The sequence below is a fragment of the Nicotiana tabacum genome, chromosome 18, assembly GCF_000715075.1.
Source record: "Nicotiana tabacum cultivar K326 chromosome 18, ASM71507v2, whole genome shotgun sequence".
Lineage (NCBI taxonomy): Eukaryota > Viridiplantae > Streptophyta > Magnoliopsida > Solanales > Solanaceae > Nicotiana > Nicotiana tabacum.
This window is the reverse complement of record NC_134097.1, coordinates 147,418,012-147,445,928: the sequence shown is the minus strand read 5'-3', so window position 1 is coordinate 147,445,928 and position 27,917 is coordinate 147,418,012. Positions and strand designations below refer to the sequence as shown.

Genomic DNA, 27,917 nt, shown 5'->3' with positions numbered 1-27,917 from the left:
TATAAAAAGGAGTATGTAATTTCACCCCCATTAAGATAGAGTAGTAGAAAAGAATACATCATATTTTTACCCCCAAAAGAAATACTATAATAGTTCCTACTATTTCAAAGCGGGGGTAAAGGGCCTCTTCGTCGTCCTACTTGCAACTCGAAGGGCTATTTAATAATTAATGCCTGACATATTAGGAGTTACTGTTACTGCTTTGTAAAATTTGTGTATCTACTTTGTTTTATTGCATAGGTTGTTATTTTGTTCCCATCATTTAAGGAGTGTTTTTTTTCTTGCTTTCTGGTCTGTTAACTAGGCCTCTATAACTTGTTTGTGTATATAATGAGCTCATCATCATTTAACAAAATTATTTTTTTTGTTTCATCTTGCTCATTTGGGTTCACAAATTTGTGAGACAAAAAAAGAGCCTCACACAACTAATGTCTGTTGTGTGAGGCACACAATAAAACTTCTCCATTATATGGTATGAGAGCAATCTCCTTGACTCTCATGAGATTTTTTTTTTAGATCATCTGACTGCCACACAGGCTCACACTTAAAAAGGCCCCTAGTGTAATAAATGTTGACTACACTAATAGCAATTCTAATGTTATTGTTCAATTTAATTGTGTATCACATCTGCCAATAAAGCTTGTCGGCAGCTATAACTTTGCGACATGAATTTTGTATGAAAGCAAGCAGGAGATTGTCTCCCCTTATTAGCACTGATTTCTTATCGTATTAAAATTAAAATAAAAGAAAAAGGTGGAAAAAGAAGAAAAAAAAAGAAGAAAAAATGCTGGAACAGGGACATATAATAATTAATGAGAAAAGAAGGGACTAACATGCAATTTCAATTAAAATAGTGACCGACCTGCAATTTCAACAAATACAGTGTCTCTTTGACTTGATGATACAGCGCTGCTCTCGGAACTCAGATGGCAAAAGGGCTGCACCTATTCGTCAGCAGTACTCTCTCTCTCTCTCTCCCCCGATATTTCACACACACACACACAAAAACACAAATATTTACTGTATTTTATCTGTTCTTATTAATCGTGATTTATTTGTATGTTGTTGTCCTTATTAAAACCCTAACACTGACGCATTCGATTTTTGTTCTTTTAAACAGGATTATCTAGTGCATAAGCTTTCAAATGTGCTTCCAAGTTTAAGCAACCCATTTTCCCTCCACAGATCTTTCATATTACACTTGAAACTGTAATTTGACCTCTACCTCCTACATTCCATGATCAATTCAAGAATCAAACAAGCTAGCACAACTCCCTCAAAACTCAAAATTAACAACCTTGCACAATTTAGAACCTCAATTTTCCAATCCCAACCATACCATAGTCATCATCGTTCTCGTAAACCCACCTCAAAATCCTCACCTGAAAGGCCTCATAAGCCTACAAAAAACCTCTTTCGCAAGCCAATACCACTACTTGCTGACCTTAAACAAATCCAAGATCCTAATGAAGCTATTTCACTATTCCATGATTACCAGCAAATCGGGTTCAAACATGACTACCCTACTTATTCTTGCCTTATTTATAAGTTCACTAAGTCTCGAGGCTTTGAAACTGTTGAAACCCTTCTTGGGTATTTAAAAACATATTATATTCGATGTCAAGAGAAGGTTTTTGTCGGGTTGATTCAACATTATGGCAAAGCCCAGTTGGTTGATAAAGCTATTGAGCTTTTTCACAACATGGCGTCGTTTAATTATACACGTAGTGTATAGTCTTTAAATGCACTTTTAAATGTGCTTGTTGATAATGGACGTTCTGATAATGCAAATGAGATGTTAAGGAATTGTTCGAAAATGGGTATTTGGTTAAATGTTGTTTCGTTTAACATTATTATTAAGATGTGGCTGGAAAAGGGTGATTGGGAACTGGCGCGCCAAGTGTTTGATGAAATTATTGAAAGAGAAATTGAGCCGACTGTGGTAACTTACAATTGTCAAATTGGATTTTTGTGTAAGAAGGGGGATGTTGAAGGCGCTAAAAGTTTGTTTCAGGATATGGTTAGAAAGGGAAAGAAGCCAAATGCAGTTTCTTATGCTTTGTTGATGGAAGGTTTGAGTTCTTTGGGTAAGTATAAAGAAGCCAAGAAGTTAATGTTTGATATGGAATACCAAGGATGTAAGCTGAAAATAGTCAATTATGGTGTTTTGATGACTGATCTTTGAAAACGAGGCGACATTGGTGAGGCAAATAGTTTACTTGTGGAGATGAAAAAGAGGCACATTAAGCCCGATGTTGTGATCTATAATATGTTAATCAATTGTTTATGTAAGGAATGTAAAACTGCTGAAGCGTATAGGATGTTAGTTGATATGCAAATTGCAGGTTGCAATCCTAATGCAACTACATATAGAATGGTGGTTGATTGGTTTTGTAAAACAGGAGAATTTGAGGAAGGTTTGAAGGTTTTGAATGCAATGTTGATTAGCGGGCATTTTCCGCGTGTAGAGACAGTAAGGCGTATGATTCTTGGCCTGCTTGATAAAGGGAAGGTTGAAGATGTTTGCTTTGTTTTGGAGGAAATGGAGAAAATGAAGAAAAGGTTTGACTTTGAGTCATGGGAAGCCATTGTCAAGGATACTTGCAGCAATAGTATTGTTGTATATAGTCTCGTTAATGAGCTTGTATTTTAGCTATTGGACTTGTATGTTATTACTTAGGAAAATCTCTGAAATAGATCGCGGCCAGATCTGTTTTGTGCTCGTCTTGATGTTATCTCAGATGTCCATTTCGAAAGTGCTATTGAGCAACCCTACTAATTACACAATAATTCCCTTCCCTTGTTTGTTTGTAGTCAGTTCCAGTGTCATGATTTTTTACTTGGTTTATGGAGCTAGGCATCCTTGATTGGAGCATTTGGTGTCTGGCTAAACCTCAATAATAATTGTTGGCTCTTATAAAAATGAGTATATAATTTCACCCCCGTTAAGATGGAGTAGTAGAAAAGAATACATCATACTTTTACCCCCAAAAGAAATACTATAATAGTTCCAACTATTTTATAGCGGGGGTAAAGGGCCTCTTCGCCGTCCTGCTTGCCACTAGAAGGGCTATTTAATAATTAACGCCTGACATATTAGGAGTTACTATTACTGCTTTGTAAAATTTGTGTATCTACTTTGTTTTATTGCATAGGTTGTTATTTTGTTCCCATCATTTAATGAGTGTATTTTTTCTTGCTTTCTGGTCTGTTAACTAGGCCCCTCTAACTTGTTTGTGTATATAATCAACTCATCATCATTTAACAAAATTATTATTTTTGTTTCATCTTGCTCATTTGGGTCCACAAATTTGTGAGACAAAAAAAGAGTTTCACACAACTAATGTCAGTTGTGTGAGACTCACAATAAAACTTCTCAATTATATGGTATCAGAGCGATCTCCTTGACTCTCACGAGTTTTTTTTAGATCCTCTGACTGCCACACAGACTCACACGTAAAATGGCCCCTAATGTAATAAATGTTGACTCCACTAGCAACAATTCTAATGTTATTGTTCAGTTTAATCATGAATCACATCTGCCAATAAAGCTTGTCGGCGGCCATAACTTTGCGACATGGAATTTTTATGAAAGCAAGCTGGAGAATGTCTCCCCTTATTAGCATTGATTTTTTATCGCATTAAAATTAAAAGAAAAGAAAAAGGTGGAAAAAAGAAGAAGAAGAAGAAAAAACGCTGAAATAGGGACATATAATAATTAATGAGAAAAGAAGGGACTAACATGCAATTTCAATTAAAATAGTGACCGACCTGCAATTTCGACAAATACAGTGTCTATTTGACGAGAAATTTTATTTTGATTAGACTCAACCAACAAAACCTGTATGAGACACCTCTGCCTATTTGACAAGTGAAAATATGGGTCCCACATGTCAGCTCCCTCCTTTTATCTCTCGGACACTTACGTGTTTCCGATTTCACCATCTCATTTCTATCTTTTTTACCCAATTTTACTTAAGAACTTCATCATCTCATTAATTTTGAGTTAAATGCATTTCGTTCCTCTCCTTCTCCAACGTAGGCGTGGGCATATATCGGGTAAAATCGATAATCCGAACCGTTAATTATTTATTGGATAATCGGTATTGAGTTATTGCGTTTCATGATTTGATAACGGGTAAACTTTTTTTATTGGGTTATTCGGGCTCGATTTAGCAATTATGTTATTGGGTAAACCGATAACCCAATAAAGCTTTACTAATTTACTAGTTTAGGCTTAAGTATATACTAGTAATACTAGGGTTTCATTTTCATATAGTAATTTTGCTTTCTCCGCCAGTCGCCAGTCGCCAGTCGCCAGACGCCAGTCCGCTGTCCGCCTCACTCACTCAGTTCCTCACCCTCAGTCCTCACCCTCAGAAGTCAGACCTCACCAGTTCTCTGCCAGTCCGCCACCGGCCACACGGCTCAAGCAGTCAAGCCCTCACCAGTTCTCCGCCTCACGACTCACGCGGTCACGCCCCACGACTGAGCCCGTCAAGACTCAGTTTTCTATATCTTTTTCCGGCAGAGCATTGCACTAAGGTCAGTGTTTCATATCCCATTTCTGAATTCGTCTTAGTTTGGTATCTTAGAAATCAATTTTTGCATATTTTCCTTTTTATGAAGCTCGAAAAATGGTTTCCCTAAAATGTTTGGTTTCTTGAATTTATACTACACTGATTGTTTGAATTTATCTTAGTTGATTGTTTATCACAGTCCTTACATCTCTTCATTTGAAGTACTATTTGAATTTTTTGCTTAGCCATCACTTATAGGAGTTAGATGGCTGAAAGCTATGGAATTACTGCGAAATCTTATTTTGGGACTTACAGCTCATGTTATTCTTTAACAAATAAATTAAATTTACATCTTTTTAAAATGATTCCAGATTTCAAAGCCATAAAAGCATATGTCGTAGTCTTCTTTAGTTACCATCTGACGCAGAATTAGTGACATGCACTATATGTGAAATGATGTTTCTTTATCTCTATTGAAACTAAGAGAAGCATGAAGCAGTTCAATACTTTGTAGTAATGAAAGCAAACCTTCTGTTATCATATTTTCTTTTTTATGTGTAGTTATATGTGTTCTATTTTAAGATTTTAAAATGAGGCATGTTGAACGTTGTTTGGAGCGCAATTTGGTGAAGCCTATAAGGATTGAGTAGTTGTTGTGTTGTTTACTTGAATTTGAACTATTAGTATTATGTTTGGACTTTGAACTTGTTAATCTTAAGGTTGCTACTACTTTGTATTGTTATTAATGTGTTTGAACTATTACTTTGGAGTTTGGACATTACTGTATGTACCATCTGTTTTTGGATTGTGAAAGTTGGGATCTTTTTATCTCCTATTTTTGTTAGATTGGAATTTTGAGCTGTTTGCACTTTGTATGTGGGCAATTGAGGTACTGGCCACTGGGTATATTTAGTTTGAGGCAAAAATTTAATATTTTTTGGTTTTTCCTTTAGAATTATGACTATATGATTATGGGTGTTGTCAATATGTGTTTAATTTTTCTATGTGCAACTTTGAATTGTTGTTCTATGTGCAGCTTTGTGACATTCTTCACATGCTTGTAGTTCTGCCACAAGATCTTGATTCTTGATACTGAATAGAAGTTTAAATCTCATTTTGGAACCTTTAAAATTGTTACTCAGCTGTAGTTTAGCTTTTAGTTTTATACTGAAAATGGTATATTGAGAATTTCTTTTGTTGGATTGAAATCCACACCCGCTCCTTGGTCCTTACCTTAAAGTGTCATATATAGCAGCTTCCAGTAAACTTTGTACAAATATTACTTTGTACAAATATTAGCGTTCAACACTCTTAATTTTAGGTAATATTCAGCGTTCAGCACTGTTAGTTTTAGTTTTACCTTATCGGGTAAACCGATAATTGATAACCAATATTTTATCGGTTTGGTTATCAGGTTATGATATTTGTAAACTGATAACCGATAGGCAAAACAGATAATATTCAAAACCGAACCGAACTGACCGATGCCCACCCCTACTCCAACGCAGTCTCGCAGAATCCAACCATCAAATATTTTAATTAACACTTTCAACTCAAACAACGATTCAAATTTAGCATATGCCACCAAGAATCCAACAATTTTCAATTATTGCCAGGGGCGGCCCGACGTATTTTGTAGCCTAAAGCCAAACTTTTTGAGGGGCCTTAACTTTTTATTTTTTTTTAATATTTATTTCAAGTCTATTTTTTTTAACTTTTCTTAGATACAAAGTTATTAATGGTTTTCTTATAATCAGTAACTCCTAATAAGTATTTCACTTCATAATCCATTTAACCTTTCTTGTGGCATTGTTGTTCTTAGGTAAGATTTTATCAATTTTAATTTTGAAAACTCATTTCCGCTGAAGCAACGGTAACATGAGTTATTAACATTGTTCTATAAGAAATTTAGGTATTTGAAAAGAATTAATTCTTTTTTTTTTATTAAGTGTATCAATTAAACTGTAATCTTCTAATTGTACTATTTTCCTTAATACTCTTAATTTAGAAAATAAATTTAAACCATCAATATCGAATTGATTATTATGCTTTAAGGAACATTCAAGATTAAGATAATATTTTTTCAAATTTCCAACATCTAGTGATTTTAATTTTTATTGCCAACTAGAAAGCCAAAAATATTTTCATATGCTTTGAATTGTTCAAATCTATTTTGAAGTGAAAAAATAGCATTATCTATTATGTATAAAAGTAATCAACTCTAAAGGACCCTTCGAAAGATTTTGAGATTTCTTTATCAACATTCACATCAAATTGTTACTTCCTGTATATCACACGTTTCTTACGAAATTGGGTTCGATATTCATTTCAAGTGCAATTTCCTTGGTAGAAATCATAGTAGTTGCAAATCCTTCTTCTCTATATTTGTTAAAGAAATAAATCAAACTTTTTCACTTTACAGAACCTTTTTTGAAACTTATACATAGTCTATTAGCTGTAACATAAAATGGAGCCTCCACAAATATGGGGCCTAAAGCGGTTGCTTTACTTGCTTTATGGAAGGGCCGCCCCTAATTATTGCAGAAAATAAAATACACGTAAAAATTCAAACCTAGAATCCCATATCATCACAAAAGAAAAGGTCTTTAAACCTAAAGATATTCAAAGTTGTATCCAAGCAACAATATTAAAATAAAATGATAAATGTGAAGTTGAGTTTACATCACTGCACACCAGTGAGATGTCAGATTAATAAGCTTCAACCAAACTATTGATCCGACAATTACAAATTAGGAACTAGAAAGCATAGATATCTCAAAAAATCAATGATTCTCCCGCAAAAATATTTTGCCCATCATTTTTCTATTTTAAAATACAGAGAGAAAAATTCAGTCATTCTTCTTTTTAGACTCTTGAATTTGGACAAGCATACACGAACAAACGACCCTAAAAATCCACATGTTCTCTTCCTTTTAGGAAAAGGAGTAGAAGATAGAGGAGAAAAGTTGATTGCTTTTTCATTTTGTCATCTCGTAAAGTTGGTAAAAATATGAGAGAGGGAATTGAGAAAGGGGATGGAAACATGTGGGACCCATATTTCCACTTGTCAAATAGGTAGAGGTGCCTCATACAAGTTTTGTTGGTTGAGTCTCACTCAAAATAAAATTTCTCCTCTTTGACTTGATGATACAACGCTGCTCTCAGAACTCAAATGGCAAAAGGGTTGCAGCTATTCGTCAACAATACTCTCTCTCTCTCTCTCGATATTTCACACACACACACACAAAACTACAAATATTTATTGTATTTTATTTGTTCTTATTAATCGTGATATTTGTCTGATGTTGTCCTTATTAAAACCCTAACACTGACACATTCGATTTTTGTTCTTTTAAACAGGATTATCGAGTGCATAAGCTTTCAAATGTGCTTCCAAGTTTAAGCAACACATTTTCCCTCCACAGATCTTTCATCTAACACTTGAAACTGTAATCTGACCTCTACCTCCTACATTCCATGATCAATTCAAGAATCAAACAAGCTAGCACAACTCCCTCAAAACTCAAAATTAACAACCTTGCACAATTCAGAACCTCAATTTTCCCATCCCAACCATACCATAGTCATCATCGTTCTCATAAACCCACCTCAAAATCCTCACTTGAAAGGCCTCATAAGCCTACAAAAAACCTACTTCGCAAGCCAATACCACTACTTGCTAACCTCAAACAAATCCAAGATCCTGATGAAGCTATTTCACTGTTCCATGATTACCAGCAAACCGGGTTCAAACATGACTACCCTACTTATGCTTGTCTTATTTATAAGCTCGCTAAGTCTCGAGACTTCGAAGCTGTTGAAACCCTTCTTGGGTATTTAAAAACATATTATATTCGATGTCAAGAGAAGGTTTTTGTCGGGTTGATTCAACATTACGGCAAAGCCCAGTTGGTTGATAAAGCTATTGAGCTTTTTCACAACATGGCGTCGTTTAATTGTACGCGTAGTGTACAGTCTTTTAATGCACTTTTAAATGTGCTTGTTGATAATGGACGTTCTGATGATGCAAATAAGATGTTAAGGAATTGTTCGAAAATGGGTATTTGGTTAAATGGTGTTTCGTTTAACATTATTATTAAGATGTGGCTGGAAAAGGATGACTGGGAACTGGCACGCCAAGTGTTTGATGAAATGATTGAAAGAGAAATTGAGCCGACTGTGGTAACTTACAATTGTCAAATTGGATTTTTGTGTAAGAAGGGGGATGTTGAAGGCGCTAAAAGTTTGTTTCAGGATATGGTTAGAAAGGGAAAGAAGCCAAATGCAGTTTCTTATGCTTTGTTGATGGAAGGTTTGAGTTCTTTGGGTAAGTATAAAGAAGCCAAGAAGTTAATGTTTGATATGGAATACCAAGGATGTAAGCTGAAAATAGTCAATTATGGTGTTTTGATGACTGATCTTTTAAAACGAGGCGACATTGGTGAGGCAAATAGTTTACTCGTGGAGATGAAAAAGAGGCACATTAAGCCCGACGTTGTGATCTATAATATGTTAATCAATTATTTCTGTAAGGAATGTAAAACTGCTGAAGCGTATAGGATATTAGTTGATATGCAAATTGCAGGTTGCAATCCTAATGCAACTACATATAGAATGGTGGTTGATGGGTTTTGTAAAACAGGAGAATTTGAGGAAGGTTTGAAGGTTTTGAATGCAATGTTGATTAGCGGGCATTTTCCGCGTGTAGAAACAGTAAGGTGTATGATTCTTGGCCTGCTTGATAAAGAGAAGGTTGAAGATGCTTGCTTTGTTTTGGAGGAAATGGAGAAAAGGAAGAAAAGGTTTGACTTTGAGTCATGGGAAGCCATTGTCAAGGATGCTTGCAGCAATAGTATTTTTGTATATAGGCTCGTTGATGAGCTTGTATTTTAGCTATTGGACTATGAAATAGATCGCGGCTAGATCTGTTTTGTGCTCGTCTTGATGCTATCTCAGATGTCCATTTGGAAAGTTCCATTGAGCAACCCTACTAATTTCACAATAATTCCCTTCCCTTGCTTGCTTGTAGTCAGTTCCAGTGTCAAGATTTTTTACTTGGTTTGTGGAGCTGGGCATGCTTGATTGGAGCATTTGGTGTCCGGCTAAACCTCAAAAGGAGTATGTAATTTCACCCCTGTTAAGATGGAGTAGTAGAAAAGAATACCATATACTTTTACCCCCTAAAGAAATACTGTAATAGTTCCTACTATTTCAAAGCGGGAGTAAGGGGCCTCTTTGTCGTCCTGCTTGCCACTCGAAGGTATTTAATAATTAACGCCTGACATATTAGGAGTTATTGTTACTGCTTTGTAAAATTTGTGTATCTACTTTGTTTTATTGCATATGTTGTTATTTTGTTCCCATCATTTAAGGAGTTTGTTTTTTCTTGCTTTCTGGTCTGTTAACTAGGCCTCTGTAACTTGTTTGTGTATATAATCAGCTCATCATCATTTAACAAAATTATTTTTTTTGTTTCATCTTGCTCATTTGGGTCCACCAATTTGTGAGACAAAAAAAGCGCCTCACACAATTAATGTCAGTTGTGTGAGGCACACAATAAAACTTCTCCATTATATGGTCTCAGAGCGATCTCCTTGACTCTCACGAGTTTTATTTTAGATCCTCTGACTGCCACACAGACTCACACTTAAAATGGCCCCTAATGTAATAAATGTTGACTCCACTAGCAGCAATTCTAATGTTATTGTTCAGTTTAATCATGTATCGCATCTGCCAATAAAGCTTGTCGGCGGCCATAACTTTGCGACATGGAATTTTTATGAAAGCAAGCTAGAGAATGTCTCCCCTTATTAGCACTGATTTCTTATCGCATTAAAATTAAAAGAAAAGAAAAAGGTGGAAAGAAGAAGAAGAAGAAGAAAAAACGTTGAAACAGGGACATATAATAATTAATGAGAAAAGAAGGGACTAACATGCAATTTCAATTAAAATAGTGACCGACCTGCAATTTCGACAAATACAGTGTCTATTTGACGAGAAATTTTATTTTGATTAGACTCAACCAACAAAACTTGTATGAGGCACCTCTGCCTATTTGACAAGTGGAAATATAGGTCCCACATGTCAGCTCCCTCCTTTTATCTCTCGGACACTTATGTGTTTCCGATTTCACCATCTCATTTCTATCTTTTTTACCCAATTTTACTTAAGAGTGGGTCCTACACTACCTTTTTTTTAACCTACTTATGCTCATGTTTCTCTCAGCAGTGATATTCAATCCGCTTTCTTCTTTCAACTTTTACTAAACTTCATCATCTCTTTAAATTTTGAGTTAAATGCATTTCATTCCTCTCCTTCTCCAACGCAAGCGTGGGCATATATGGTTAAAACCGATAACCCGAACCGTTAATTACTTATTGAGTTATCGGTATCGGATTATTGGGTTAACGGTTCAATAACGGGTAAGTTTTTTTTTATTAGGTTATCGATTCGGGCTCGGTTTAGCAATTTCGTTATTGGGTAAACTGATAACCCAATAAGGTTTTACTAATTTACTAGTTTACACTTAACTATATACTAGTAATAGTAGGGTTTCATTTTCATATACTAACAGTCCGTTGTCCGCCTTACTCACTCAGTTCCTCACCCTCAGTCCTCACCCTCAGAAGTCAGACCTCACCAGTTCTCTGCCAGTCCGCCACCGGCCACACGGCTCAAGCAGTCAAGCCCTCACCAGTTCTCCGCCTCACGACTCACGCGGTCACGCCCCCACGACTGAGCCCGTCAAGACTCAGTTTTCTATATCTTTTTCCGGCAGAGCATTGCACTAAGGTCAGTGTTTCATATCCCATTTCTGAATTCGTCTTAGTTTGGTATCTTAGAAATCAATTTTTGCATATTTTCCTTTTTATGAAGCTAGAAAAATGGTTTCCCTAAAATGTTTGGTTTCTTGAATTTATACTACACTGATTGTTTGAATTTATCTTAGTTGATTGTTTATCACAGTCCTTACATCTCTTCATTTGAAGTACTATTTGAATTTCTTGCTTAGCCATCACTTATAGGAGTTAGATGGCTGAAAGCTATGGAATTACTGCGAAATCTTATTTTGGGACTTACAACTCATGTTATTCTTTAACAAATAAATTAAATTTACATCTTTTTAAAATGATTCCAGATTTCAAAGCCATAAAAGCATATGTCGTAGTCTTCTTTAGTTACCATCTGACGCAGAATTAGTGACATGCACTATATGTGAAATGATGTTTCTTTATCTCTATTGAAACTAAGAGAAGCATGAGACAGTTCAATACTTTGTAGTAATGAAAGCAAACCTTCTGTTATCATATTTTCTTTTTTATGTGTAGTTATATGTGTTCCATTTTAAGATTTAAAAATGAGGCATGTTGAGCGTTGTTTGGCGCGCAATTTGGTGAAGCCTATAAGGATTGAGTAGTTGTTGTGTTGTTTACTTGAATTTGAACTATTAGTATTATGTTTGGACTTTGAACTTGTTAATCTTAAGGTTGCTACTACTTTGTATTGTTATTAATGTGTTTGAACTATTACTTTGGAGTTTGGACATTACTGTGTGTACCATCTGTTTTTGGATTGTGAAAGTTGGGATCTTTTTATCTCCTATTTTTGTTAGATTGGAATTTTGAGCTGTTTGCACTTTGTATGTGGGCAATTGAGGTACTGGCCACTGGGTATGTTTAGTTTGAGGCAAAAATTTAATATTTTTTGGCTTTTCCTTTAGAATTATGACTATATGATTATGGGTGTTGTCAATATGTGTTTAATTTTTCTATGTGCAGCTTTGAATTGTTGTTCTATGTGCAGCTTTGTGACAGTCTTCAAATGCTTGTAGTTCTGCCACAAGATCTTGAATTCTTGATACTGAATAGAAGTTTAAATCTCATTTTGGAACCTTTAAAATTGTTACTCAGCTGTAGTTTAACTTTTAGTTTTATACTGAAACTGGTATATTGAGAATTTCTTTTGTTGGATTGAAATCCCCACCCGCTCCTTGGTCCTTACCTTGAAGTGTCATATATAGCAGCTTCCAGTAAACTTTGTACAAATATTACTTTGTACAAATACTAGCGTTCAGCACTCTTAATTTTAGGTAATATCCAGCGTTCAGCACTCTTAATTTTAGTTTTACCTTATCGGGTAAACCGATAACCGAACCGATAATGATCAATAACCGATTAACCGATAACCGATAACCAATATCTTATCGGTTTGGTTATCGGGTTATGATATTTGTAAACCGGTAACCGATAGGCAAAACCGATAATATTCAAAACTGAACCCAACCGACCGATGCCCACCCCTACTCCCACGCAGTCTCGCAGAATCCAACCATCAAATATTTTAATCAACACTTTCAACTCGAACAACGATTCAAATTTAGCATATGCCACCAAGAATCCAACAATTTTCAATTATTGCCAGGGGCGGCCCGATATACACTGAGATTGTCCCTATTTTAGCCAATATATAGGCTTACTTATGGTTTAAACAAGCTTACAATAGTTTAACCATTACTTGCTTCAAACTCCAATTCTATTGGAAGAAATGAAGGTGCATTTTGGCTATACTGGAATTTTAAGCAATTCTATTATTGTCTTGCTTAATGCTTACCCCAAAGCAGAAATAGTTATATACATGCTTTATTCTATATCTTTGGTGTGAAATCCAAAAGGCTAATTTTCTTGGTAAGTACTAGTTGGTAATCAGATAGAGAAAACTTAATGGTTTTACCTAGAAATTGTGTTTTTTTTTGGTGTGTGTGATTATTTATCATAAATTGGCTAGTTTTACGCTGACTGTCAGCCTGCCACAACCCTCCGGCTTCCTTTATCCAGGCTTGAGACCAGCAATGTAAGCAATTTGTGAGTGTTTGACTATGATGTTGTTCTATGCTGTGCAAGCTATCCAATTTTTAGAAATACAATGTGATACTTTTGTGTAGTATAAGAAGTGCTTACTCACTGATTTTGGCTTTACCTCTAACAGGAAGAGTGCCACTGAATTGAAGGTTGAGGCAAGATGTTAGAGGACAAAATAGATGGCAATGAGGTAGATCAATGGAGAGAAATTTCTGGGACATTACAACAGAAGAGTATGGAATGTTCTATTAAAAGCAAGAGTTCATTGCGAGCTCGTTATTCCTATGGAATTATATTCTTGATAACAAATCTTATAGCTTGGTTCGTACGTGATTATGGAGAAAGGGCTCTTCCTCTGCTTCGATGTAAGTCGAAATTCTTACTGTTCTACATTGTTGACATTGCAATCTTTCTGTCAAATATAGGTTCAAGTGCATTAGCTAGCAATAGGGCAGCCTAGTACACTAAGCTCCCGCTTTGCGCGGGGTCCGGGGAAGGGCCGGACCACAAGGGTCTAGTGGATGCAGCCTTACCCTGCATTTCTACAAGAGGCTGTTTCTACGATTCAAACCCCTGACCTCTTGGTCACATGGCAACAATTTTACCTGTTACACCAAGGCTCCCCTTCAAGTGCATTAGCTAGCAATGTTTGTGGCAAAACATTCTGCTTCCATAGCTACTACAGAATGTTGCATGCTACGAAAATAAAATAGCCTACTCGGTTAACAACCGACCGCTCTACCAATGTGCTACATAGGAACACTAGGAGATTCGATTATATAGAGTTCTATTCTAGTCTCAAACCATGACCAAATGTTGCCTCTGGAGGACGATCGAGGCATGGGCCATTTTATGACACAATCAATAACTCATTTCATTTTCAATTAGGCCTTATGCACATTTCCTTCTTGCATATGGCTTAAACTTTTGCTTTCTCTACAACTGTTTTCATTGCTTTCACAATATATGCCACTTGAAACTATATGATATACTTCTTATACTCATCTTTTTAACTGAAATACCATTTAACATCTTCTGGTAACTCTAACATGGACTCTGATTCCTGTTTCCCCCTTTTTATACAGATTCAAAAGCATGTGGAATTGGGGGAAGTGAATGTTCTCATACAATGGGGGTTCTTCGTGTGAGTTTAGGTTGCTTCGTATCCTTTTGCTTAAAAATGATAATGACTTCTCTCCTTTAATTAAAAACAAAATGCTATGCCCCTGTAGGCAGAATACGGCCTGATTGCTCGCATTGGTATATCTTCAATTTGATTTAAAACAATTTTTAGAAAGTCTTTTAATACTTATATATGATTTAATAGTAAAGAAGTTCCGGAATGGAGCATGTTTTTCTGTATAAATATGTGAATTTGAAACTTTTCCTTTTGTTCTTTAAGGGTACTTCTTAGTTTGACAGAATTCTTTTGTTCATGCATCCTTGACATACATTGTTAGATTTTCTTTTTAGTAATGTTTCTTACAACATGTTTCACAAGCAAATTGTGTGAAGTTCGCAACGGATGGCACTCTGGATTGTGGATTTTGAAGTTTGTTATGCTGATAACTGTTATGGTGATTCCATTTTTTATCCCCTCAGATTACATCCAGTTATATGGTGAGTCTCTTGAGGATAAATGCAATAAGAAAATCTCAAAGTGAATGCTTAAGCTTTCCGATCACAGCATTTCATTTAGCTTCATGCAAAATTTTCCATTATAAGTTAAACTTTCATCTTATTAATTTTTCTCTATAAATGTCCGTTTATATTTATCCACTCATTACATACCAAATGTAAACGGAAATTGCTCTTTTTCTTGCAGGTGAATTCACTCGAGTTGGTGCAGGGTAATATTCACATCCATCGTTTTTATTTCTCTTCTAACATAGATAGTCAATAACTAGATTATTGCCACCTATATCCAGCTTTTAATTATCAAAACATTACACATAGCTAGTTGCAGTCCGTGAAGCAAGTGTACGACTGAAATTTTCCTAAGTCGAAGCGTTTGGTTAATTGGTTTATCAATAAAAGAGCAACAAAAAATTTTCCTTCCTATCAGAGCTTGAACTAGATAGTTGAATGTGACAACTACTTCAAGTATAAAAACTAGTGGCTCAAAGTTTTCAAACTTCCTTATATGAAAATGACACTGATAATATTCTTATACTATTCTGTTTGGATCTGCAGTGACCATAGCAATTTAAACTTCAATACTGGTTTTTGGCATGTATTTGCAGGGTTTTTCTCGTCCTCCAGCTGATAAGCGTGATCGAGTTCATTACATGGTGGAATAACTATTGGATGCCTGACGGGAGAAAGAAACAAAGGTGTGGTTATCATTTTCAGCCTTATTTATTTCTCTAGAACAAGTGCACCTGTTATACTTTAATACGAAAAACATTAAAAAAAGGATCATTTGAAACTCTTGATGATTATACCCTTGGTAGTTGCTACAGTGTGTTTCTGAGATTCTGGTTTCTAAGACCATTTGACTCATCTACGGTCGTTTCTATCAATTTTTGCGAGAGGAACTATTAAATAGTATAAAAAGTATGTCTAATCACCTCGAGGCCTTACTCTTTAATATGGTGTACTTACATTATATCATTTTTTTTGTGATAGCAGCTGCTCTCTTGGCTTATTCATGTCGACAATATGTTACATCGCGTCCATTTGTGGAATTTTGGTGATGTATGTCGCGTCCAAAACATCATGCAGTCTGAACATATTCTTCATCTCCTGGACTGCAATTTTGCTGGTAGTAATGATGGTTGTATCCTTACACTCTAAGGTACGTTTTTATAACAAACTAGTTTGCATTGAAAATGACTTCATGTGTTATTAATACCTGTTTTTCCTTTTTTTACAGGTAAATAGAGGACTCTTATCTTCAGGGATTATGGCTTCGTATGTTGTCTTTCTCTGTTGGAGTGCTATTCGAAGGTCAGAAACCAGGGGCGGCCCGACGAATTTTGTGGCCTAAAGCCAAACTTTTTGAGGGGCCTTAATTTTTTTTTTATTATTATTATTATTTATTTCAAGTCTATTTTTTTTAGTTTTTCTTAGGTACAAAGTTATTAATGGTTTTCTTATAATCAGTAACTCCTAATAAGTATTTCTCAACTGATAATATAGCTAATCCATTTAACCTTTCTTGTGACATTGTTGTTCTTAGGTAAGATTTTATCAATTTTAATTTTGAAAACTCATTTCCGCTAAAGCAACGATAACATGAGTTATTAACATTGTTCTATAAGAAATTTAGGTATTTGAAAAGAATTAAATCTTTTTATTTGATTAAGTGTATCAATTAAACTGTAATCTTCTAATTGTACTATTTTCCTTAATACTCTTAATTTAGAAAATAAATTTAAACCATCAATATCGAATTGATTATTATGCTTTAAGGAACATTCAAGATTAAGATAATATTTTTTCAAATTTCCAACGTCTAGTGATTTTAATTTTTATTGCCAACTAGAAAGTCAAAAATATTTTCATATGCTTTGAATTGTTCAAATCTATTTTGAAGTGAAAAAATAGCATTATCTATTATGTATAAAAGTAATCAACTCTAAAGGACCCTTCGAAAGATTTTGAGATTTCTTTATCAACATTCACATCAAATTGTTACTTCCTATATATCACACGTTTCTTACGAAATTGGGTTCGATATTCATTTCAAGTGCAATTTCCTTGGTAGAAATCATAATAGTTGCAAATCCTTCTTCTCTTTATTTGATAAAGAAATAAATCAAACTTTTTCACTTCACAGAACCTTTTTTGAAACTTATACATAGTCTATTAGCTGTAACATAAAATGGGGCCTCCACAAATATGGGGCCTAAAGCGGTTGCTTTACTTGCTTTACGGAAGGGCCGCCCCTGATTATTGCAGAAAATAAAATACACGTAAAAATTCAAACCTAGATCCCATATCATCACAAAAGAAAAGGTCTTCAAACCTAAAGATATTCAAAGTTGTATCCAAGCAACAATATTAAAATAAAATGATAAATGTGAAGTTGAGTTTACATCACTGCACACCAGTGAGATGTCAGATTAATAAACTTCAACCAAACTATTGATCCAACAATTACAAATTAGGAACTAGAAAGCATAGATATCTCAAAAAATCAATGATTCTCCCGCAAAAATATTTGCCCATCATTTTTCTATTTTAAAATACAGAGAGAAAAATTTAGTCATTTTTCTATTTGTTACCTTTGAGTCAGAAGCAGATGCTCGGAATGCATTGAATTCCATTAACGGAAGGGTAATTCCTCAGCTTTGTTGGTAAATGTGTACACTTGTTTCTGTGTGTTTGTTGATGGTGTGTTTTGTGTATATTTTATGGAACATGCTTAATGATGGTGCCTATCATCAGTTGTGGATGTAGCCTTCAGCAATGAGTGCAAGCACACCCGCTACTTCCGATTGAAATTTTTAGTTTTTTCTTAAATATTGTTTTTTTTAATTAAATCTATCCATTGTTAGATAGGAAACACATAATTGTTATAGTGGTGTCCCACTTTAAAAACTAAGTGTTCCTCTATTATTTACAATTCTTAGTCTGTCTTTCGCTTAGAAAACTATTTATCAATCATAGATTAAAGAAGGCAGATGTCTATTTCCAGCACTTTACAGCAAAACTATAAGCGAAAGATTTTTCCAAGCATCTTAAACAATTTAGCGTGTTGTTTGACTTTGTGAACTTTTGCTATCATCGACCAGCACAAATTGTTGCATTTGTTGGTCTAAAGGACTTGGTCCTGCAAATGCTTTCAGTTGGAGACATGATAATCATTGTTCGAATGAAACTAATGATAAAGAGTGGAAAATGTAAGTTAGGGGCCATTAATAGGTTTATAACGAAACATGCGAAGAATATAACCATCTAAAGAAATCTAACTTTCACTTGGAAGGGCTCTAGATTCTAGAAAATCTATGGAGAAACGGTGTTTGGTCCAGGAACTGTATCTCATTATGTTCGACTATTGTTGCTGTTGTTTTTGGTGTTTATTTTATTTAATTGTTTTATGGATATATGATCTACCTTTGTTGAATTAGTTGTCTCATAAACTCTTTAGTGGAAATGAATAGTAGGAAGTCTCTTGTTGTTTCGAGTCTTCCTTCTGGTTTTGCAAGCAATATGGTAGAGCAAAATCTCTTGAAGTTCACTGGTCGTAGATGTTTCATTGCTTTAAGTAGTGGTAGTCGTTGAGCTATTGATAAGAAACTGGAAAGTTGTAGTAAAGACTAAAGAGGTTATAGAAGTTATCATTTTAAGGAAAATAAGGACTGCAAAATGATGAGTTATTATTTTGGAGATGAGAAATTTTCAGCATGTAACAAACAAAACAAGAAAAGGAAGAAAGAAAAGTATACTCATATTTTGCATAACTTGTCAGCTGAAGAACAAAATTATGAAATCAAACTCCAATCCTGCTGCTCGCCAAGATGACGAACGGTCTGTTTCCCCTCTATTAAGCCACTGCCACCAGTCACCCCCTGTGGTCTCTACCTTTCTTAACTTCTCATCTAATATTGGCACCTCATTGCCGCATCTATGCTTCTATTACCCCTCTGCAGCTGAACTTTCTTTTTGTGTGTGTTTTTAGTGCAAAATGACAGTTGGGAACATTAAGTTGTTCAAAAGGGTAATCCCTAAACTTTGTGTACACAGATCAAAAAGAATGTTATAATTTTTTATAAAACACGGGAAAGTACCCAGTAGATAGAAATAGAGATGAGTGAAAGCACAATTGCTGAGAGCAGTAGACATCCTATATCAATGATATGAATATGTTAGGAAAATATTGGTGTTGGTCTTGAAAATTATTTGTGCACATGTCTACTTTTGGCGTAGCTCTGTGGTTTGTTTGCATATCTACTTTTGATGTATTTTTAGACTTTGTCGGCTCTCTAGTTTTGTAGCACTTCAACTATAAATGAGCTAACAAACTTTGTTTTGTAATCTTTTTGCATCTTCTTGATGCTTTTAATGATATCCTGCTTACTTCATAAAAAAAAAATGCATGAAGTGTTTTCCGTTGACTGGAGATGTCAATAATGCACCAAGCTTTGGCTTGAAAGCTAATTTGAGATTGTGGTGGTTGGTTAATTGTTTGCAGCAATTATGCTTGATTTACTTATGTGCAGAGTCTTGATTTTATGGATTATTTCAGAAATTTAAAGTAGATGGCTTTTTTGAGAGAGAAAGAGAGAGACTGTTTTGATTGTTTTTTGTTGCTCCAAATCTTGGCTTTGTGAGATTGTCGCGAAAAAAAAGAAAGTCAGTCAACTGTAAGGACCATGGAAAAGATTCTGATCTGCTAAAATTAAGAAATCCTCAACAATCAGGGGGAATTTAAGTAGCATTATGTCTTTGCAGAAAGCTCCTTTACTTCCCCAAGGGAATTTGTTTTCCAGCATTATAAAGTGTATTTAATTTTGTTTCATTTTTACCTCCTGGTGAAATATCGAATGTTGGCTGTCTGAAGAGTCTTGCTGCTTTCCGTTTTTCTGTTCTGTCATTGAAATGATCTACCGGTTGCAGATTGTTGATGGAAGACTGATTTTTGTGGAAGTTGCTGATAATACACAAGCTACAGAAAACAAAACATCCCGTAAATAACTTTCTCATAATTCAGCATATACATCATGGGAGAATTTTTGGCCATTGCTCAATCCTCCATAGTGCTGCCTCACTTTCGCGTCCAAGCTTGGAGTCAAAGGCAGCATTTCTTTGCTCATAGTCAGCCATTGAGGTCACTTCGTTCATCTCTACATCCATTGAATACCCCTTGCACGGTGTACCCAAACTTGTCCACTCGATCAAAGCCTTCCTACTGGGGAGTCAAAGCCAGTGTTGTCTCTGATTCTACAATGCCAACCACCTTCACTGTTGATTCAGCAGGGCCAGGAATTGATATTCTGCCAGAGACAGGTGGTGGTGGTGGAGATGATTCTGGGAGTGCAAATGGCGGTGGTGGTGGTGGGGGAGATAATGGTGGCAATAATAATAATAATAATGATGGTGGCAACGAGGGGGAGTCAGATGAAGGCAAGGATCATAGCAATAAAAAGAAAATGGCCCTTTCTATGTCCCAAAAATTGACATTGGGCTATGCTTTCTTGGTTGGAGCTGGTGGTTTTATGGGTTATCTGAAAAGTGGCAGCACGAAGTCCCTAATTGCAGGTGGAGTTTCTGCCTCCCTTTTGTACTCTGTTTATGCTATGCTTCCAACACAACCTGTTTTGGCATCATCAATGGGTTTCGTCCTCTCGGCTGCACTTCTGGGAGTAATGGGATCTCGGTTTCTGAAGTCAAAGAAGGTTTTTCCAGCTGGTGTTGTCTCCTTTGTGTCTCTTGTTATGACTGGTGGTTATCTGCATGGAATATTGCGCACTGCACATTAGATCCCTAAACTAAGCTACTGATCAACATGGACAATCATTAGTGTCTACTCTCTACTGTTGATTATAGTTTTCCTATCTGTTTGAATTTTGGATTTTGCAAAATTTCCTAAGCTGTCTGGCTCCTATAACTCTCTGCTGGACTCTAATGATGTATGAAGGCTTACTTTATTAGCCCTCTGTTTCTGTCGTCTATTCGTTCTGTTCTGGAGAAGTTTTCCTTTATTATTCCTGTTTTTATGTGATTTTCCGAAAATATCTCGACCAGATTCAATGGTTAAGGCTCATTGGTCTTGGAGGATCCAACAGTATCTCTAACAATAATCTGGATGTGTACAAGATGTGCACATTGTTGAGGAAATTAGGACACTGAAATCTGTGGACATATCTGCTCAACGTCCAGAAATCGGAGACCAAAAACAACTAGTAATTGTTATTTCACTTTATCAGTGAACAATTTAGGAAGTGCTTTTTTATCTCTGTGATTCGAACCGAATCAGAAAGGAGAATTTTTTGGCAATAATAGGGGAAAGATGAAACATTGTAATCGAGTTGAACACAAGAATGGGGTAAAAGTGATCACCCTAGCAACGGAGACTTATATGCATCAAATCAAACAATTTAACCTTAAGAATTAGTACAGAAAATACATATTGCTTGATCGTTGATTATATAATAAATGCATGCATAAAAGACTCCATTGGTTGGGTAGAATACTGAATGCGAATAAGTTATTTATGGTCTAAGGGGTGGGGCTGCAGAGGTCAATCTTAACATGCATGTGTCATAAACAATGTAATTTGATGTGCCCCTTGTTCCCATAACACTTGCTGCTTCAAAAGTTTGGTCTTTTGGTCCTTGGCGTTGTAATCACAATAGAATAGCATTGGCACGTCCATGGCTCTTGGTGAGACTGTAGACAATTTGGAAGGAATTCCTCGATATTGGAACAAGATTCAGCCCGAAAGAGTTGCTGGAGATGTCAAAAATTCTTATTCCTTTCTTCTTGCCTGTAGGGAGCTCAAAATATGAAATGAATGCTCCGAAAAGAATATGCCTTATCAACACAAATTCATTGGGAATTTCTGGATGTTAATGTAACTAAGAGTCGAGAATTATAGACCTTCAATGTAAGACTCTTTGAAGAGGATTATTCCTTCCAGTAGTTATGCACTTAAGTTCTATAACTGCATTTTATTGTTGGGAAAGTTACTATTATCGTCACTGAACAAAAAACAAATACACAAATAACTTTTCCCACAAAATTCATAGTAGTAACAGTTAAGTTCAATAATGGTAAATGATATGTATGTTTTTTTTCGTTTGCCTTCAAAATTCTGTTGTTGTGTATCACCAGAAAGAGTGCAGAAGCAACAAGCACTTACTTTCTTTAAGACTCTAACTTTCACAGTAGCTAAGAATTATATTAGTTTTTCTGTTAGTGAGCTATAGAAAGAAGGAGCAAAGGCGTGATTTTCCCTTGATTACTGTCAAGACAGAGAAGATAACCGCATAACCTAGAAAATACAACTCCATAAGAGCAAGAAAGTATGGGGATAGAAAGAATCACATGATTCCCTATCGTAATAGAAGCAACAATAGGATAGGAGTGCACAAGTTCGCAGTTGTCCACCAAATGACATGAGTACTTGTATTCCAAATCTTGAGTGCATTCTAGTGGAGATCATCTCTTCTCCGGCAGTGCAAAAATTCTAGAATGGAGTAAGACAATGTCCAAGTCACGCAACAGATTGCAAAGAACAAGCTTCAAATCTGGTTAGTAACCTTACAGTGCAAAATTAGGTGGTAAACATCTTCATGATTCCCTTCGCAAGGGGGACATTTGTTATAGAGTTGCAAACTTCCTTATCCAATAGCGATGAGAAATAAGCTCCTTGTATGTTTTATTATACCAAATCTTTCCCCGATGCCAAAAATTAGAGGTGGCAAACGGGCTGGTCGGGTCGGATATGGACTGGTCAAAAACGAGTAATGCAGAAACAGATAAATTTTCCGACCCGATCCATATTTAATTCGCACAAAATATGGGTTAACCAATGGATAATAAGGATATCCATATTACCCATGGTATCTTGAATGTGATCACTTTTGGTAAACTTACTAGTCTCTCAAACTTAAGGAACCCTCAATTAAAGTTAAACTCATTAGTTATCCATTGGTTATTCATTTTCTTAGTGGATAATATAATTTTTGTTCATATTTGACCCGTTTTTAGAAAGTTCATTATCCAACTCATTTTTGATGAATAATTATTTTCTTTTATCCATTTTGCCACCATTGCCAAAAATTATCATGAGACTTTGGTGTACTACAGTACTAAGACTAGATAGTTAATTAAGCCTCTTCATTTGTACTTTGTTGTACGAGGAGGAAAATGCACTCTTGAGGAGGTCTGCAACTCTATAACAAATGTCCTAGTTTTCCCCTTGTTAAACTTCTGGTGCCAATTCATGAAAAGTCTTTGAGTGTGATACTTAAGGTTTTAGTGTTAATACAGCAGTGCCAGAAAAATCTTGCCCCTTAAAGGCTTAAACGCATCATTATCAGGCTTTGTTCTCAAACAAAAAAATGAATTACTTGAATTCAAGTCCAACCACAGTTAATATACGTTTTAAGTTTGTAATTTCATAAGCCCCAACAAGAATAAAGTTGAATTTAAAAGCATAAGTAAACAAATGGAGTACCATTTTTTAATTGTAAGACAGATTAAACTAACAAGCGACACCAATGGCCAATATCTTTCACTTGAAGAGTGAGAACTTACCAATATGCAGGGAATTAGTTATCCAACCTTCTATATTGGATAATTAACTTCACCATTTTAGTATAAAAGTTATTTCAATACTAGTTAATATTTCAAACCAAACATGGTATAAAGTTAATCCCAAACTTTATCCAAGAATTATTATTCTTATTTCATGTACCAAACAACCCCTTAGGCATTGAATAAGAATAAAGAAAAATATTCACCATTTTAAGCAACAGAACACCAACAAACAAACACACAAAAATGAAGCAAGGAGGAAAAAAATTGTAAAATCGAAACAAGGGGTTTCATTGATTGATAATAGAAAACAACCTGATAATAGAAAACAACCTAGTAAGGTCTAACAGTTCCAAGTTCCAATTAATTCCCTTTTGTCATCCCCGAAGAACGATCGAACACATTCTAACAGCACAGATACATACAGTAAATATCCAAATAAAGATAGAAAAACAAAAGGCTATTACAACCACTAAATCTAAGCCTTCTTAGGAGATTTGGTAGCTTTGGAAGGAGATTTAGGTTCTTTGCCAGCCTTATCACCTCCAGTCTTCTTAGGCAACAAAATTGGGTTAATGTTGGGAAGAACACCACCATGTGCAATTGTCACGCCAGCAAGCAACTTCCCTAACTCTTCATCATTCCTCACAGCTAAAAGCACATGCCTTGGGATAATCCTGTTCTTCTTGTTGTCACGTGCCGCATTTCCAGCCAACTCCAACACCTATAACCGCAAGAAAGAAAAATCAGAGACATGAACTATACAACAGCAATGCAAATTCAACCCTATATCAACATTTCAACATATTCTACAATAATCTGAATCCAATAAAACCCTAAATCCTAATTGAACTCTAAAATAGCAAATGTACTACGGTAAAAATTGAAAACAATAGAGGGATTAAGGAAGTTTACTTCAGCAGCCAGATATTCGAGAACAGCAGCCAAGTAAACGGGAGCACCAGTACCAACACGTTGAGCGTAACGGCCTTTTTTCAGGTACCGACCGATTCTACCGACCGGGAACTGAAGACCGGCTCTCACGGACCGGGTAACCGGCTTCTTCTTTGGACCGCCGCCTCTTCTTCCGGCTGCACCTTTCTTCGCTTTGCCGCTAGTATCCATTTGAAGATAGAAGAATTTAGAGCAGGATGATGAATGATTTGAAGGAAAAAATTGGTTGTCGGAGCGAGAGATGTGGAATGGGTCTGAATTGCACATGGTTTTTATAGAGATGTTTGGTTGTCTTTTGGTTTTTCGGATGGTTGTTGTGGCCGTTGGATTGACATTTGATCTACGGTAGAGATTGTAGCTGCCTCGATCCGTGTCATTTTGAATGGACCAATAGGAAGCGGAGTATGAATTTGAATTTTTTGAGATGTGTCATTTACGAGTAAAAGGCCCTTCTCCCGCTTGAAAACAAAACAAATACTACTAGTACTAATTCACTTCGATCTGTCAACATGGCCGTCATGGTAAAGTTGCAACTCATTAATGTGAAATTATAAATCTTAGATAAAATATTTATCTCTAAAATACGGAACAATTTTAAAAAAATTTGCTGAACTTTGAATATTTATAAGTTCAAAATTTAGTAATTGTTCCTAGAGTTTGAAACTATAACCTGAAGCGGTAGCTCTCAATTATTGGAGTATAATGTGAATCCAAAAATCATGAATTATTCTTAGATTTTTCTGGATTTTATAAAATGCTCAAATGAGCTAAAACCATGAATACCTTCCTAATTTGTGTTCAATTTTGTTATGTCTCAAAGTAGATTGGGATTGCTAGAATTTTCGGAACATCGTAGTAACTTAAGGAAAGCTTAAACAAGGTATGTAGGCTAAACTTTCTCTCTCGGAAGTGAATTCCATATTGTTTTTGTAAGTTTAAGTATGGTTTGCCTAACAAGATTGTATAGCCTTGAGTCACATTTTATATGAAGGTTAGTATACTAATTGGGTGAGAAGAATTCGATATGTTTAAATGCTCCTAGTTGCTCTTATGTGTACTAAATGCCTTGACTGAATGTGTCTAATTGTTGATAATCTATAAAGATGATTGAAAATGCATTAAACGAATTGGGGAAAATGAATGTGGATAATGTGCTAAGGACTTGAGTTATATTTGTGCCAAGTGATGCCTATGAAATGACAACATGTGAAATAGATTATGAAATGAGCCTCGACTCAACTATTTTAAAATTATTCCGAAAACATAATTGCCTAAAAGCTTTTGGTACTCAATTTCATGCCAATAAGTTGTTGTTTAAACTAATGTCTTGTCTTATAATGCATTCACTGTGATTCGAGTTCTTACTTACTCCGATTTTGAAATTGTACATTGTTGTGATTGGGAAAGAGTAATTCAAGAATAATTGGTGTATTGCTTGTTTATGGTTTTGATGTATGTATTTATTGCTGGTTGGTATGCCCCAGTCTTTGGGAAGGAAACCTTTTGTGTTTAAAGTTTCCATTGCTAATGAACTCGAGGTATATGATTTCTGAAATACTTTGTACATTGGCAATTGGTGATGATCCTTGAAATTAAAATAAGTGAAAGTATGGAATATATAATGCAGCCAACGTGCCATGAATAATGAATCTTGTGAATGGCCCAAAGAGCCAAGAGAATATTATTAATATGGATGATTGAATATTCTAATAAAGATCTGTACAATATGAAAGATTCCGGGATGAATACATTTCTATATATGTGTTATCTTTGTGGGCAATTAAACTAAAAATATTTTTTGGAGAACCATTAGCAAGGCCGAGGAAGGGTGGGTCATAAAGCCCACACATGAAACTACACGTGTCGGTGTAGGGGTGGAGTGTGATTTGGGATGAAATTGAAATATTGGTAAGATTGTGATTTCCCCCCAGAGTGGGATGAAACTAATACTTGTGAATTGGAAAAGAAAAAGTCAACCCACACGACATATGTGGGAAGGCGGCCTAGTTGATCGGGTGGAGATCAGACTCCATGTTGCGCACATGGTGGTACTACTCTTGTGACAACTTTCTTTCGAATCATAATGTTAAACCACATTGTCCGTGGGGAGATGGCCTAGCCGATCGGGCGTGATCGGACTCCGTGCTAACAAAGACGGTGGTAATATCGATGCTCGTGATCTCCCAACCAAATAAATATATATATATATATACACAATTTTCTTACTGGAACATCGTTATGTTTCAATTGGTTATTTGGATATTGTTTATTGTGACTTGTTGTTTCAATGTGATGTCTCTGCTTATATGGACATTCTATTTTGATAGAGGACTTTTAGCCTTACATACTTGTGCTATTCGACGGTACTAACGTCCCTTTTGTCGGAGGCGCTGTATCATTTTATGATACAGGTGGTTCCATAGCGAGCGGCGCCGGCCAGTGATAGCGGTATTTTCTTTTGATAAAATGGGATAACATTCCCTCTTTATTCGTGAACTAGGTTGGGTAGAATGAAATCTAACATACTTGCTCAGTCGGGTTTACTCGGTTGAGCGCCGGTCGCGCTCCTCGGATTTTGGGGCGTGACATCTCATGTAGGAAATCACTAATAGAGTACTATGTGTAATGTAATATAACTACATAATTCACATGCCATCAAACTCGATACATTTATGAAATTATTTTCACTTTCTATATGTCATAATATTTTCAATTAAAGCCACAAATTAATATTATTTAAATTTTAGTTTTAAATTATGTTGTCAAAGAATAAAATTTAAAACAATTAATTATAGTTTTATACTGACGAGCGCAAAACACAATACGAAATTGATGCTCGCTAGCCAAAGATAGTATAGTTTAATTATCGTCTCCCCGGGATTGGATCTAAACAATGCTCTAGTAATTCCTTGTTTAACTACTATTAGGGATGATCAAAACATGATTAAAATGATTACGAACTACGATTAACTACTAAAGTAAAGCAATTGACAATTGACTGCAAAGAACTAGAGATTAGCAAAGTGAACGCTCATGTCTGGGTAGGTGCAAGATAGTTATTTGGGATCTAACTCTAGTTTAATTCACTCTAACGTTCTAGTGATTCTCATGATTTCACTCGATGATTAGTTCAAACGTGTAGTCAAGACTCTTCTCTCGATTAATCTTAACTATACGAGTGAACTAATATAAGCACTATAAAAATATGCAAGCATGCGTTAATGGATTAATCTTTAGGAAAACGTCCATCGAATATTCTTCTAACTTGATTTAATCAACAATTCAATAAGCTCTTTCTATTACTTAAGAGAACCACTAAATTAGACCAAATAAAATAATACAAAAATAATCGCCAATACATTCCTCTTTTGATTAA

General features: G+C 35.4%; 2 protein-coding genes and 1 pseudogene across 7 annotated transcripts; 2 read left to right on the top strand and 1 right to left on the bottom strand.

Annotated features, from left to right (window-relative positions):
• Nucleotides 1-1,205: 1,205 nt before the first annotated feature.
• On the top strand, nucleotides 1,206-2,653 carry LOC107791452 (uncharacterized; annotated as a pseudogene).
• Nucleotides 2,654-4,239: 1,586 nt separating this feature from the next.
• Nucleotides 4,240-20,997, top strand: LOC107791459 (uncharacterized). Of its 6 annotated transcripts, XM_075237418.1 has the most exons (11): nucleotides 4,240-4,545; nucleotides 7,881-9,780; nucleotides 11,120-11,312; nucleotides 13,506-13,743; nucleotides 14,464-14,540; nucleotides 14,839-14,998; nucleotides 15,204-15,228; nucleotides 15,622-15,711; nucleotides 16,010-16,175; nucleotides 16,254-16,327; nucleotides 19,943-20,997. In XM_075237418.1, the coding sequence occupies exons 4-11, from the start codon at nucleotides 13,539-13,541 to the stop codon at nucleotides 19,959-19,961; spliced, it is 816 nt and encodes a 271-aa protein (XP_075093519.1). In that variant the 5' UTR covers nucleotides 4,240-4,545; nucleotides 7,881-9,780; nucleotides 11,120-11,312; nucleotides 13,506-13,538; the 3' UTR covers nucleotides 19,962-20,997. The 6 variants fall into 6 exon arrangements, with proteins under 6 accessions (XP_075093519.1, XP_075093521.1, XP_075093520.1 ...); XM_075237419.1 differs by lacking the exon at nucleotides 11,120-11,312 and having other exon boundaries at nucleotides 4,276-4,545; XM_075237420.1 differs by lacking the exons at nucleotides 7,881-9,780; nucleotides 11,120-11,312 and having other exon boundaries at nucleotides 4,275-4,545.
• A 2,857-nt stretch (nucleotides 20,998-23,854) lies between these two features.
• Nucleotides 23,855-24,796, bottom strand: LOC107791458 (histone H2A). The gene is made up of 2 exons (XM_016613543.2): nucleotides 24,503-24,796; nucleotides 23,855-24,311 (listed from the first exon to the last, which is right to left on the bottom strand). Exons 1-2 carry the CDS (start codon nucleotides 24,710-24,712, stop codon nucleotides 24,066-24,068), a joined length of 456 nt encoding a protein of 151 aa, XP_016469029.1. The 5' UTR covers nucleotides 24,713-24,796; the 3' UTR covers nucleotides 23,855-24,065.
• Between the last annotated feature and the right edge of the window lie 3,121 nt (nucleotides 24,797-27,917).

Coding starts and splice junctions, on each gene's coding strand:
- LOC107791459 (XM_075237417.1), top strand. CDS start 7,998: ATGATCAATTCAAGAATCAAACAAGCTAGCACAACTCCCTCAAAACTC.
- LOC107791458 (XM_016613543.2), bottom strand. CDS start 24,712: ATGGATACTAGCGGCAAAGCGAAGAAAGGTGCAGCCGGAAGAAGAGGC. Junction 24,312..24,502: donor TCGAATATCTGGCTGCTGAA/GTAAACTTCCTT, acceptor TTGCGGTTATAG/GTGTTGGAGTTGGCTGGAAA.